General features: G+C 39.2%; 1 protein-coding gene across 1 annotated transcript in view; it reads right to left on the bottom strand.

The window, feature by feature from the left end:
• man1a1 (mannosidase, alpha, class 1A, member 1) overlaps positions 1 to 15137 on the bottom strand; it is a 124494-nt gene that overhangs the window by 64694 nt on the left and 44663 nt on the right. Inside the window, exon 4 of the mRNA XM_046835646.1 lies at positions 4733 to 4813. Within this exon, the coding sequence (XP_046691602.1) occupies positions 4733 to 4813 (81 nt within the window). The remainder of the gene's footprint in view (positions 1 to 4732; positions 4814 to 15137) is intronic.

The following is a 15137-nucleotide window of genomic DNA, read 5'->3' as shown; positions in this document are numbered from 1 at the left end:
CTACATATAACATCCCAATCCTCATTTAGTTCCAAATTGCTGTTATAATACCATCCACTCCTCTGGAAAGATGTTCCACTAGATTTTAAATTGTGCTTGTGGAGATTTGTGGAGATTCATTCAACCACAAGAGTGTTTAGTACTGATGTAGGTGAGGTGAGGAGGACTGAGGTTCAGTCAACATCTACATTCATTCCAAAGGTGTTTAATAGGTTTGAGGTCAAAGCTCTACAGCGGGACATCTTTCACCCCAACCCATGTAAAGCGTATTTTCATGGAACTGGCTTTGTGCACAGGGGCACTGTCATGCTGGAACAGGTTTGGGTCTCGTAGTTCTCGTAGCTTGTAGTTCCCTACGATGGGCCAATTTTTCCTTGATTGACGAGTAAAAGGGTATCTCGCATATACTTTTTATGAATAATACGTTTTTTTAAAAAGACACGTCGCTCTGAAATGCAAGAAAGATAATAACCAATGTGTAATGGAGTGCTTTAGACAGTTTTCGGGTTAAGTATCTCAAAACACACCCACACAGGTGAGAGAAGCACAGGGTACCGTGCTCACCTAGTCTCACCTAGAAAGTTTCATCAAAGAGTCGAGAGGTCTTTAAATCCCAGCCAAGCGACAATGCTGAAAGCCAAGTGGAGCCACGCTCTAAGAAATTACCCAGAATACTATTCTTAACCCTTGCCTGCCCCGACAATCCAATCCATCTCGAATCTTCCTGAATGGTGCACTCGTGCCTTAGCGAGGCATGCGTACGAAAAAAAGTCTTCACTTTTATTTCGTGCTTTTACTTCGCAAGGCTTTTAAGTCACTTACTAAACCAGACTTTCCGACTCCTCTCGGTCGCTTGCACTCTCACGCTCTGTAAGGCTTTGAAACCAATTTACAGTGCACTCCCACTCATAAGCTCTCACTCTGTAGGACTCAGAAGTCACTCTCATGCTGTCTCTGCTCTTAAACCCCATTAGTTTTGTTAGAACTCCGAGGATGAGGGAGATGATGGGTAGCAAACTGAGGCTACAAAAAGTCCAGAAATACTTCTCTCAAGGAGATCCAATTCATTGAGTGCAAGCTACACATGGCCACTTTGATCATGGCCAATAGGGGGAACTCATTCTGATTTGACCTAAGACTCGAGTATTTCCATGTAACCCAGTGAACGCAACACTATAAAGAATGAAAGCTTAAGTGTTTCTAAACAAATGACGGAAATAAATCAACTGCAGCACTGCCAGCTCACAACTTCAGCTGCACCTCTGAACTTTGACTATACACTTGTGTGGAGCTTTGCATAAATAAATCCCCGCACACAGCGTTGGGTTTCTTCATGGTTCTTTGGTTTTCTCTCACCAAAGAAACAAAAACATGCTGGTTTTGAATATACAAATGTTTTTGTGCAAGTTTGCACACAGGTTGTATTCCCACCTAGCCTGAATTTACTCTACAAACAAGAACCAAATGCTAGTTAGAAGAAGAAAAAAAATCATGATGGGTCACTGCACATCTAAGAACCCACAGAGTTTGAGCTTTCCAGGTCTCAGGTTCTCATTTCTACTCTTCAGGTCCTTCCTTATGATTGAGACTCCTAATAGAATTACGTCTGACTTCTTTCACATGATAATTTTTTGGAACCGCCCAAATTTTCACCTCCTTGGCCTACGGCGCATGCAAAAACCAACCTCGCCAGTCTGACAAAGCGTCAGCAAGTGACACCTCATTTCCATACAAATGAATCCTGGGCTAGTTTCACCACTGGTATTTAAACCACTGAGTCATACACTGATACTCCAACCCATTCTTAAATTCTAAAATTCTGTTTTTTGAAACATAGTGTGAATTGCATTATATAAGCATCCACAAGTTTCCTACAGCAAAGATGATGAAGCTAATGGCATGCTGGTTAAAAAAATAAATAATAAAAAACTACATTTTGAAAACACGTCAATCGGCAGGAAGCAGACGGCACCGTTTTGACATTCAGGAAGACGCTCATAAATCAGGTTTTGTAAGTTCCAGCAAGCAGGAAATGCTCCATTGCCTTTTGCACACTTAACCTCACATTGCTTGACCTCTTGTTTCGTATGCGATTCTGCTACATTTCAGCTATAAACGTAGCCGTGAATTGGCTACTTGCACAGGAAAAGGGGATCTGCTTAAGAGATTTTCGTTAGCCATATTAACAAAGGGATAACAAGGGATGATTTTGTGTACTCAACAAAAAAGTTTACAGATGGGAATCCATTAACGTCATCTAGTCTTGCTCTGAAAAGTGTATTATGTCGCAGGATTTAAAAACGTCTTCCCAGAACGCAAAAGATTGGTAAAAGTGAGGGAAACTAATTAGATTCAATTGGATTCTGAAGATTGTGGCCAGAAAAGGGTGCAAAAGACAACAGATTCTTTCTGGTCTGTAGATCAACAACAGCTCAAAATTATACATATTTTTCAATCAGAAGTCAGTCAACTATTATTTTTTAAAGGACTTCTAGTGGATATTGTGTGTCTTATTATCCAGCAAAAAGGTTTGGAGTTATCTTGTCTATTTCTCTCAAACTCTATTTCCTCCTCCAGTCATTTTGACTTCTAGCTAAGCCTCAACCAATGAAATAACCCTGTTCACCGGTTAGCTTATTATTAAAAGTTAATTAAAAACCTGTGCATCGTGGCAAAGTTGCTGTAACACAAAGGACCGCAGCTGTCAATGCAAGGGCCACTCAGGGGGAAAAATAGGAACTGCTAAGCACTTTGTTACCACGATAGCAAAAGATTTTACCTCAGTATCAATCCTGAAATCTACAAATCTTTAAATATTGTATAACAGATCATGAAAATGTATAGAAACTGCAAAGTATCTATGTTAAAGATGCTCAAAGTATGCTCAAAAACAAGGAGACATTTCACATATTGAAGTCATAACCCATAAAACAAAGTAGTTTGGATAGTCCAAAGCATCTTAGCTTTTCTTAAAGCTCTTGGACTCCTTTCTGACAGAATTCTACAAGAAACTTTCAAAGCAATCCTCCAGAGGGACAGCCGGTGACCTAGACATCACCTGTTTTTCTAGGTCTGCATATTAAGCGGAATGTCCTGGTTTCTCTGAGCCGTCGAACCTGTGGAGGAAATATCGTTTGCGTTTTCTCTTTTGAGTTTCGGAAATGGATTTTCGGCTGCGGATTCAAACAATTGTATGTAAAGATTTCGTTTAAACCCCACTTATCACCTGAGAAGGGACATTCAATTACTCTTGGTTCTATAAACCGAGGAAAAATTGCATGTTTTTTTCTAACTTGTTCTGAATTTCAGTTTGCATTCGTCGTGCACGAAGAGACAAACATCGATTTCCGCAGCAGTTATCAGATATTAAACCTATTCATTTTTAGTCTCGGTGTCTTGTGCAAACATTTCAGAGCAGTAAAAAAAAATTTAAAGGTTAAAAATATTCTGAAAAAAGTACAGATAGCACAGTGGTAGACTGCAAACTTTGCACCTAGGAGGTCTTGGGTTCAATCTCTGGGATCTCTAATAGTGTCTCTTCCAAAATCAAAAATATCACAGAAGAGTATTACAGCTCCACAATATGTCAAAGGAAACCATTTAAAGGTTGCTGAGAACTAGCCAACAAATTATTGGCACACAGCTACCTTCCATTGAGAATCTTCACCACAACAGATGTCTGTGCAGAGCAAAAATCATCGAGGACATCGAAAAACTCACCAACCTCATTCCATTCAGGAGATCTAGTGCCATGTGCATCAAACCCAGAAGGTTCCAGGTCGGTTTTTCCCTACAACCATCAGCCTGCCTTCTTTCTTTCTTTCTTTCTTTCTTTCTTTCTTTCTTTCTTTCTTTCTTTCTTTCTCTCTCTCTCTCTCTCTATCTATCTATCTATAGCTCTGAGGTTAAGGCTCTGGGTTACTGATTGGAAAGTCAGAATTTCAAGCCTTAATATTGCCAAACTGCCACTCTTGGGCCCCTTGAGCAAGGCCCTTAACTCTAGTGGCGTTGAGCTCTGTGCTGTATCATGGCTGACCCTGTGCTCTGTCTCCAGCTTCCTAGATTGACTGGCAAAGGTGTAGAAAGAACTTCACCCTTCTGTAATGTAATACACTTCATCATCCCTGCCTAATAGAAAACAATCCAATTCAGTAACAGCCATAAAAGAAAACATAAGCAGATGATTTAAAAAAACGTTATTTGTTCCAGTATATCTGTTTAACTGGTGCTAAACCGGTCGCAGTTCAATCAGTCCTGCTGTTAGCTTTCAAGAGCCAATCTCAAGTGTTTGCCAAAGTGCTCAAGTCAAAGACAAACCTTCCCTTTTTTTTCTTCTAAATTGAACTGACCAGCACAGAAACAGAGCTCTGTCTGTGTATAGGCTGGGTGACATGCCAAAACCAAGACGTCGGCGTGTTGAAGTGTGTGTGTGCGCGCATGTGTGTGTGAGTGGCTACTTGTTTAGCTTGGCTCGTCGTCTGGGCATGCCGCCGGACCGCCGGCCTCCGAGCCTCGACTGAGAGGCGTATTGTGCCCTGCCAATTTTAAATGTCAGCCACTGATTAACAGACAGCACCACACGGGCCGCAGAGAAAGGAGCCCAGTTTTCCAGTCCTCCGTAGTCGCAGTGCGGGGGATTACCTTTTCTTTACTAAGGCAATTTATTTTGTGTTCGCTAACGCCACAGGCTTTGATCACGCGTAGTGGACTCGTATCAGGCACACCTACGTACCTCTTTTCCTGAGAGATAATAGGCAGAGAGAAGTCCTCCGACGAAGCGGATGTTCACTTCGAAGACGGAGATTTCCGCGTTCTGTGGAGAATAAAAACACGAGACAGAAAGGTTATTTTGTGTACTTATGTGGAAATACAGCCACTGAGTCACTACCAACTGCAGCTGGCAACTAAATGTGTCTGTTTTTTGTTTTTTTTTTCAGTTTAAACATGGTGTTTCTCAAGTACAAAAAGAAGCAGGCTGAGCTCCACAGGGAGAACCCGTATACACAAACAAGCTCGGGGCCCAAACTTGTATTCAAGGCAGGATCTTTCCAGAGGACCTGTAAAACCATCATCAGTGTTTCAAATGAAAAAGAAAAAAAAACAACAACAAAAAACAGCAGCAATGCCAACTCTTTTACAGAGTGGAGGCTCGGGAGAATGCGCTCGCTAGTCGAAAAGAAAAATGCCCTGCTGTAGAAGAACATTATTCCTCCCACTACACCTACCATTTTTCTCATTGCCATCCACTGGAGCGCCGCCTAAACAATGATCTGGGGAAAATGAAACCTAGAGGATATTAACGTGAACTTGATACATAAAGCAATAGGTCTTCCGAACTTCTTCAGAACTTTATGAATGGAGATTTATAGGCAGGATTGGAATCGCAATTATTTTGGATGAATATTTAATGGTACGGTATAGGGCTATTTAAGGCTCTACGATGCATATGGATGATGCGATTAGAGATATATATTGCGCATATATATTGATGATGCCATACAGACATATAGGCAATATTGTGGAAATTGGATGTGTGTTAAAAATGGCAGTTAGAAATTTTGGACCCCATCATGTAATATTATCCATGAATAGTAAACATCTTTCCATGAATTTATGAAGCAACACAGGAGCTTTGAGGATGGATTTGGACTGTGATGCTAACAGTCTGCTACAATGGCTCAGGACTACAGGTTGCATTTGATCACCCATTTAATAGTAATAAATGGATGGTCAGTGCCACAGAGATTCACTCTTCAGTTTGGTTCCCCTCAAAGTTTCTCCCTTATGCCATCTTAGGGAGATTTTCCTTGCCACAGTCGCTCATTCATATTACCGCATTATCTCTGTAAAGCTGCTTTAAGACGATGTTCATTATTAAAAGAGTGCTATAAATAAGTAAAAACACTGGATTTCAATTTTATTCGACCACAAACACAATTTTGTATCTGATTTTAATAGAACCTAGATAAATCCTGCCATTAGCTCTGAATCTCAAAACTAATCTATTCCTGGATTGCATTCCTGGAATTCCTGAAATCTCAGTATTACACAGTTCTCTATTGTTTCATGAGTTTCATTGTTTCAAAGAGTAAACTTTGCTTGCTCTGCAGCATTCCTTCGCTCTGCATTGCTTTTAACGAATCGGGCCTTCCCACATGTACCGTAAAGAAGCTACGCCTCCGATTTTCGTCAAAAATACACACTTGTGCCAAAGAAAAACATGCAAACCTACTGTTTTAGTGATGCAGATGTTTGTTACACTAGCCAGCAGATTGTACTTAATATTAATCGACTCAACATGCAGGCGTGGGTATTTCCTGTCGAGAGGCAACTTAACGGAGGATAAAGCGCAGAAAACCTGTGTAAACAGATGTTGCTGATGGGTAAATTGAAGCTTATTTGGCAAAACAAAGTTTATAAGATGGAACTATCAGCACCAAATAACAGATACAAACATAATATCATATCATATCATGTATCAAATAATTCTACTATTATTATTTATACTACCACCATATCATATATCAGCACCACTATTACTACCACTATTATTATCATTATTATTATTATTATCATAATTATTATAATACCACCACTACTACAAATACCATTATAATTAATTTATTTTTTTACCACCACCAGTACTACTATTATTGTTATTATTATATTGTTTTGAATTGTATTATTATTATTATTATTATTATTATTATTATTATTATTATTATTATTATTTTATTGTATTAAATTGTATTATTATTATTATTATTATTATTATTATTATTATTATTATTATTATTATTACTACTACTACTACACCAACACTACTACAAATACTATTATAATTATTTTATTTATACCACCACCAGTACAACTATTATTTTTTATTATTATTAGGATTATTACTATTATTTTTATTATTATTGTTATTATTTTTATTATTATTATTATTTGATACACAACAAATTAGCGCACAATCCTCATTAGTCAGTTCATTGCGTCTGTGAACATCCCAGTCATATATGTATATATGCATGCACTCGAGTGTACAAATCCTGACTAAGGAATTTTGTATGTGCGGTAGCTCAGTGGTTAAGACATTGGATTGGAAAGGTTACGTGTTCAAATCCCAGCACCACTAAGCTGACGCTGCCGAGTCCCTCAGCCCTCAAACTGCTAAGCTGTAAGTCTGCAAAATGGCATAAATGTAAATTATTATAGATTATCTTTTGTTAGAGCCAAAAATGTCAAATTTGAACTCTTCTGTCCCCAGAACTTTCCACCAGTCATTTACTGTAGGAACATGCATTTTCAAAAATCTCTGTACTTACGCTACAGGAACAACACCAAGGGCATGATGGTATTTATGCGTTTAGTTTTATATATCGTTATCCACATCAGCTACATTTATTAAATTTATTTTATTCTCAAATGGAACAATATAATTAGAATTTTTATTTTTAATTTATTTATTTCATAAATTTTTTTTTTTTACTTCATGTTCCCGAACAGCCGTAATAATCGTTTTGCTTTTGTTCCTTAATTAAAACAGTCCTTGAGAGGTCATAGTGAAGAGTTGCGAGGTTTTCAAGTGCAAAAGGTCAGCAGGAAAAACTAATCCAAATGAAGTTAACGCTGCGTGAGAGCGCTCCGGAGGACTCAGTGCAATGACGCGATTATTTATTTAGCTGTGCAGCTGCGCCACGCCAGTGCCTGAATAGCAATGCAAAAACTAATCAAAACTCCCAGTATGAACACACGCGCACACAAACACAAACACACACACACGCCTGAAAAATGGGGCTGCTAGAAACATATTCTTAAAGCCAACACATAAAAAACCACATTCCTAAGAACATCAACTGCCAAACCAGCTTCGTCTGAACACTTTATCTATGAAGAACGCTTTATTTATGAGACTCGTTCAGGAGACGATGTTCCAGTACATGCAGGTCTTAGTGCCTTTCATTACAAAGCCTTTGAAAAATATATATATAGAGAATTTCCTATTTCTATCCTTTCTATCGGGTGTCGTCGGCTGGCAGGAGAACACATGTCTGCGCTGTAGCTATGAAAGGTTATCTTTCTCAGGTTGTGTGTCCAGTCGCTCATTATAGCAGTGACACTGGAGTTCAGGCCACCATTCGGCAGCAGCTTTTGTTCCTCCTCTTGCGTTTCACTAGACCTGAATGACAGGTTACTCTTCTGGTAAAATAAATGCACTCTGCCTTGTATTGCTTTGAAGGTCCAGTCTGGGTCAGTTCAGTGAAAGAAAAAAAAAAGAGGCTTGAAACCATCACAGTATACATGGATAGAAAAAGTAGAAGGTCTAATACAATGACATAGTCTGTATCTATCTGTATTTATCCATCTATGTGCCAGTATTATAGTAAAAGAGGTGTGGCCTTCGCACCTGTGTTACAATGAAGGGAGGGTGACCTCCCTGGATCATAGAAAAAGATGCACCAATACGACAGTGAAGTAGAAGTGGCCTCTGTGCCATCGTCACACTAAAAGAAAGTGTTTCCAATGTGCCGGTGTCACACTGAAATAAAGAATAACCTCTGTGCCCGTGTCACACTAAAAGAAAGTGTGTCCTCTGTTCCAGGTGTCACACTGACAGAAAGAAGAGCCTCTGTGCCAGTTTTACTGAAAATCTTTTTTTTCCCTTTGCACCAGTGTCACACTGAAAGAAATAAGAGCCTCTGTACCTCGTGTCACATGGTAAAAAAGAACAGCCTCTGTACCAGTTGTCACACTGAAAGAAAGAACAGACTCTGAATCAGGTGTCAGACAGAAAGAACAGCCTCTGTACCAGGTGTCATGCTAAAAGAAAGAACAGCCTCTCTACCTGGTGTAATGCTGAAAGAAAGAACAGCCTCTGTACCAGGTGTCATGCTAAAAGAAAGAACAGCTTCTGTACCAGGTGTCACACTGAAAGAAAGAACAGCCTCTGAACTAGGTGTCAGACTGAAAGACAGAACAGCCTCTGTACCAGGTGTCAGAATGAAGAACAGCTTCTGTACCAGGTGTCAGACTGAAAGAACAGCCTCTGAACCAGGTGTCAGACTGAAAGACAGAACAGCCTCTGAACCAGGTGTCAGAATGAAGAACAGCTTCTGTACCAGGTGTCAGACTGAAAGAACAGCCTCTGAACCAGGTGTCAGACTGAAAGACAGAACAGCCTCTGAACCAGGTGTCAGGCTGAAAGACAGAACAGCCTCTGTACCAGGTGTCAGACTGAAAGAACAGCTTCTGTACCAGGTGTCAGACTGAAAGAACAGCTTCTGTACCAGGTGTCAGACTGAAAGAACAGCCTCTGTACCAGGTGTCAGACTGAAAGAACAGCCTTTGTACCAGGTGTCAGACTGAAAGAAAGAACAGCCTCTATACCAGGTGTCAGACTGAAAGAACAGCTTCTGTACCAGGTGTCAGACTGAAAGAACAGCCTCTGTACCAGGTGTCAGACTAAATGAACAGCCTCTGTACCAGGTGTCAGACTGAAAGAACAGCCTTTGTACCAGGTGTCAGACTGAAAGAACAGCTTCCGTACCAGGTGTCAGACTGAAAGAACAGCTTCCGTACCAGGTGTCAGACTGAAAGAACAGCTTCTGTACCAGGTGTCAGACTGAAAGAAAGAACAGCCTCTGTACCAGGTGTCAGACTGAAAGAACAGCCTCTGTACCAGGTGTCAGACTGAAAGAAAGAACAGCCTCTGTACCAGGTGTCAGACTAAAATAAATAACAGCCACTGAATCAGGTGTCAGACCGAAAGAACAACCTCTGAACCAGGTATCACACTGAAAGAAAGAACTGCCTCTGAACCAGGTGTCAGACTGAAAGACAGAACAGCCTCTGTACCAGGTGTCAGACTGAAAGAACAGCTTCTGTACCAGGTGTCAGACTGAAAGAAAGAACAGCCTCTGTACCAGGTGTCAGACTGAAAGAACAGCCTCTGTACCAGGTGTCAGACTGAAAGAACAGCCTCTGTACCAGGTGTCAGACTGAAAGAAAGAACAGCCTCTGTACCAGGTGTCAGACTAAAGAACAGCCTCTGTACCAGGTGTCAGACTGAAAGAACAGCCTTTGTACCAGGTGTCAGACTGAAAGAACAGCTTCCGTACCAGGTGTCAGACTGAAAGAACAGCTTCTGTACCAGGTGTCAGACTGAAAGAAAGAACAGCCTCTGTACCAGGTGTCAGACTGAAAGAACAGCCTCTGTACCAGGTGTCAGACTGAAAGAAAGAACAGCCTCTGTACCAGGTGTCAGACTAAAATAAATAACAGCCACTGAATCAGGTGTCAGACCGAAAGAACAACCTCTGAACCAGGTATCACACTGAAAGAAAGAACTGCCTCTGAACCAGGTGTCAGACTGAAAGAAAGAACAGCCTCTGTACCAGGTGTCAGACTGAAAGAAAGAACAGCCTCTGTACCAGGTGTCAGACTGAAAGAACAGCCTCTGTACCAGGTGTCAGACTGAAAGAACAGCTTCCGTACCAGGTGTCAGACTGAAAGAACAGCTTCCGTACCAGGTGTCAGACTGAAAGAACAGCTTCTGTACCAGGTGTCAGACTGAAAGAAAGAACAGCCTCTGTACCAGGTGTCAGACTGAAAGAACAGCCTCTGTACCAGGTGTCAGACTGAAAGAAAGAACAGCCTCTGTACCAGGTGTCAGACTAAAATAAATAACAGCCACTGAATCAGGTGTCAGACCGAAAGAACAACCTCTGAACCAGGTATCACACTGAAAGAAAGAACTGCCTCTGAACCAGGTGTCAGACTGAAAGACAGAACAGCCTCTGTACCAGGTGTCAGACTGAAAGAACAGCTTCTGTACCAGGTGTCAGACTGAAAGAAAGAACAGCCTCTGTACCAGGTGTCAGACTGAAAGAACAGCCTCTGTACCAGGTGTCAGACTGAAAGAACAGCCTCTGTACCAGGTGTCAGACTGAAAGAAAGAACAGCCTCTGTACCAGGTGTCAGACTAAAGAACAGCTTCTGTACCAGGTGTCAGACTGAAAGAACAGCCTCTGTACCAGGTGTCAGACTGAAAGAACAGCTTCTGTACCAGGTGTCAGACTGAAAGAAAGAACAGCCTCTGTACCAGGTGTCAGACTAAAAGAACAGCTTCTGTACCAGGTGTCAGACTGAAGAACAGCCTCTGTACCAGGTGTCAGACTGAAAGAACAGCTTCTGTACCAGGTGTCAGACTGAAAGAACAGCTTCTGTACCAGGTGTCAGACTGAAAGAACAGCCTCTGTAACAGGTGTCAGACTGAAATAAATAACAGCCTCTGAATCAGGTGTCAGACCGAAAGAACAACCTCTGAACCAGGTATCACACTGAAAGAAAGAACTGCCTCTGAACCAGGTGTCAGACTGAAAGACAGAACAGCCTCTGCACCAGGTGTCACACTGAAAGAAAGCGTTTCCTCTGTACCAGTGTCACAGTGAAGTCAGCATGTCCTTCAAACCATCAAAGCAACCCGTTTTTCTTCTATTAAATTTTATTTTTGACTACACCATATTAATGTAACACCTCTCTAAACGATCATCTATCACCTCATACTTGCTGCAAATATGGAACGAATAATAAATGTATACGTTAGGAAGTTTAGTCATCACAGTGCGAGTTTGTAAAGTCTACTCTATATTCCTCTCATGGCCTTTCATTAACGCTGCTTTAACACAGCTCAGGGGCACACTGCAGCACAAACCTCACAAAGTGTACAGCAGCAGCACAACTCTGCTGGTGACTGTTCAGATGAATGTGGATCGAGAAAAAAAAGACAAAAAAAAACAAGAAATGCTTCAGACATTTTCCGACATCAAACTCCAATTGTTTAGTATTCTGGAGACTTTGTAAATATTAATGATGGAATCACCAGGGATTTCTGAGACGCTTTTATTATTAGATTTGCTGGAGGGCAAAAGCCAAAAGCCTTTCAATTAAAAAGTTTGTTAATGCTCTTTACAAAAGCATGCGCTGTGCAAGATCTTTCTTCCTTTTTTTTTTTTCTTTCTTCATAGAAAAGAACTGAAGAAGGTCTGGAGAGGCGTCTCATGACCTTCACAATATCTAAATACTAGCAAAATAATTGCGATCAAACTCATGCTTATATTATAAATAATGAATTAAACCCCTATTTAAAATGATATAAAACAGTATTATTGACCTATAAATATAGATATTATAAATATTAAAAAGTACTTAATACTCATTAGAAACTTAAATAAATCAGCATGGTGTAATATATATATACACACACACACACACACACACACACACACACACACACACACACACACACACACACACACACACACACACACACACACACTAGTTGTGCACTGGTTAATTTGCATTGAATTAATAGCAAAAACTCAAGAAAGATAATTTTGTTGGGGTAACTTTCCTAAGGTAACTAATGAAAGTCAAGCAATGATGAAGAAAAAAATAGAATGAGATATTTTATGTTAAATTGCAATCTGTGACTTTTTTTCAATTCGGTTTCTTTTTTCTTTTTTTGGCTAGTAAAAGTTCTGAATGATCAGCAGCTTAAAACCTTTGCAACCGTATTGGCTGATGAGTAAAACAATGATTATCTGATACTTATAAATCAGTGCATAAGGAATCATGAGCATGAGCATTAAAATTATGAGCAGGAAGTGCATCACTTATAAATCAGTCCTAATAATTTCAGTGCAACTATAATGATTATAATAAAATAAAGACCTTGATGAGTCTTTGAACATGGATTCATACAGCCATAATACATGCTTATGAGTAATTCTAAATTATGCTTTAATATTTATGTAATATTAGAAAAAACTCTTTACAGAAATCATATCTGACCATATTCTATTTATTGGTTTTTTTTCTATACATTTTTCATTCTATTGTATGTATACTACAAAAGTTTTGAGACACCTGACATTTCCAGTCATATGTGGTTCTTCCCTAAACTGTTACCAGAACGTTGGAGGCATACAACTGTATAGGACGCCTTTGGATGCAGCAGCATTACATTTCACCTTCAGTTGAAATAAGAGACCCAAACCTGTTTCAAAACCAGCTCCATGAAGATATGATTTGCATCGTTTTAATGTGGAAGATCTCCTGCTATAAAGCTCTGACCTTATCCCAGTGTGAACACTGACTGCACCCCAGGTCTCCTCATCTCACCTACACCTGACATTACCTGACTTTACTACCACTCCTGTAAGTGAATGAGCACAAATCTCCACAAACACACTCCAACATCTAGTGGAACATCTTTTACAAAAATTTGGGGTCTAAATGTGGAATGGGATGCTCATAAAAGCACAATCTTGTGGTCAGGTGACCAAAAACTTTTGTACAGTTTAAAATACAAATATATTTTAGAATTTGATATATATTTTACAATTTGAATTATTATTATTATCATTATTATTATTTTGTGTGTCCTGGTAATAAAATACCGGTAATTGTATTCCTGTCTGGAAAATATAATAATTGTATTATTATATAATATTATAAAAAGTTTGAAAAAGCCTGAACATGACATTCACATTCAATAAAGTATTGGAAAAAAAATTATTTTTACACATTTTTACAAACATCAAAAAACCCCATATAATATAATTAAGTATTAATAGAAATTTTATGTTTAATTTTATTTTTATTTAATTAATTAATTAATCAATCAATCAATCAATCTTAGTGCTCGCTGAAGTGAATTGCTCTTTTCCAGGCACAACATTTTCTCTGCAATCTCTATTTTCCTTTTCTCAAAAAATGTTTGCGTGGCCACAGTTGATACAGAAGATCGTTAACGATGACCCTCACCTATATTATACTATTATATAGTGCAGTATATAGTATAATTCAGCATCATTTTTAGAACAATGGGTTAAAAAATCTACAAGTATAAACTGTTTCCATCTGGGAAACGGTGGTGTGCTCCAATAATTTGCATGAAATTAATAATTAAATAAATAAACAATTGATTTATGTTTTTGTTTTTTAACCAGAGATAAATAAGTATTTACAGTTACTGTTACCATAGTAACACATCCATCATAAGCCTTTTTCCTGTATACTCTTTATACTCTTTCCAGGGCTCATTTTAATTTTTGCTCTTGCTGATAGGATTTATTGCTGATAGCTGCCTATGCCAGCTTCCTGGGCACTCTGGGGCATTTGTATCGCTCCAGTGATTTCCATATTTAAAATCGTATTAAGTGCACTTTAGGAATCAGACTCAGCAGTGTTTCGTTTTCAAAAGTTCTGTTTGACAGATGAACAATCCAGCCTAGGAAACTCCTGCAATGAAAATCTTTCTATTTGATCTACCCGTGTTTAGCTCTTAACTCTGCAAGCGCACTTCAGGAGTCAGTCACTGAGGCTATAAAACTGTTGTAATGTTTTTGGGGGAACAAAAAACTTTTTTAAGAAGCAGAATCACTAATGGCTTTTAAGATTTCAAGAGCAGAAGCAGCACTATGGAAGCTTAATATTGTTTGGCTCAGGATCCCGAGCATCTCCTCATATATTAGCTTCAGACTGATGAGTCAGAGGCGTCACGGGGCTGATTGGAGCGAGGCAGCGTTAAGTATTGGCGCCCACCCGCAGCGCCGTGTGGCGAAAGGTGTCTCTTTCTCACAAACGCCAGGAGAATAAAGAAGCGAAACTCCTCTGCACTTCAGCACGATGACGTTACCTTGATGAAGGACACCTTGAGAACAGCAGGAATTTAAAAGAGGACAATTTTTACACTTCTGAACAACCGAAACACACATGGATAGAATTTATTTTTTTTGACCCAGCTAGGGTTTTATTTGATGTTTTTTAAGTAGCCACTCCTTTTACTTTTCTGAGAACATAAAGGGCTTAATAATATAAATAGTTACATAATACTGAATGTGTAGCCAACCCTAACCGAGAACAAAGGGAAAGGAATGAATAGTAAAAGTATGTAAATTAGTAAATAAATCATTAATGAGTCATGAATGTTGCAACAAATGAAAAACTATTTTTTGTCTTAATATAAACCCAATTCCAAAAGTTGGGAGTGCCATGTAATATATACATAAAACAGCATGCAATGATTAGCAAATCTCATAAACTGATATTTTATTCACACTAAAACAAAA

This window comes from Silurus meridionalis, chromosome 23 (genome assembly GCF_014805685.1).
Source record: "Silurus meridionalis isolate SWU-2019-XX chromosome 23, ASM1480568v1, whole genome shotgun sequence".
NCBI classification, from domain to species: Eukaryota; Metazoa; Chordata; class Actinopteri; order Siluriformes; family Siluridae; genus Silurus; species Silurus meridionalis.
Note: the sequence above shows the minus strand (reverse complement) of the source record. Positions and strands in the feature narration are given on the sequence as shown.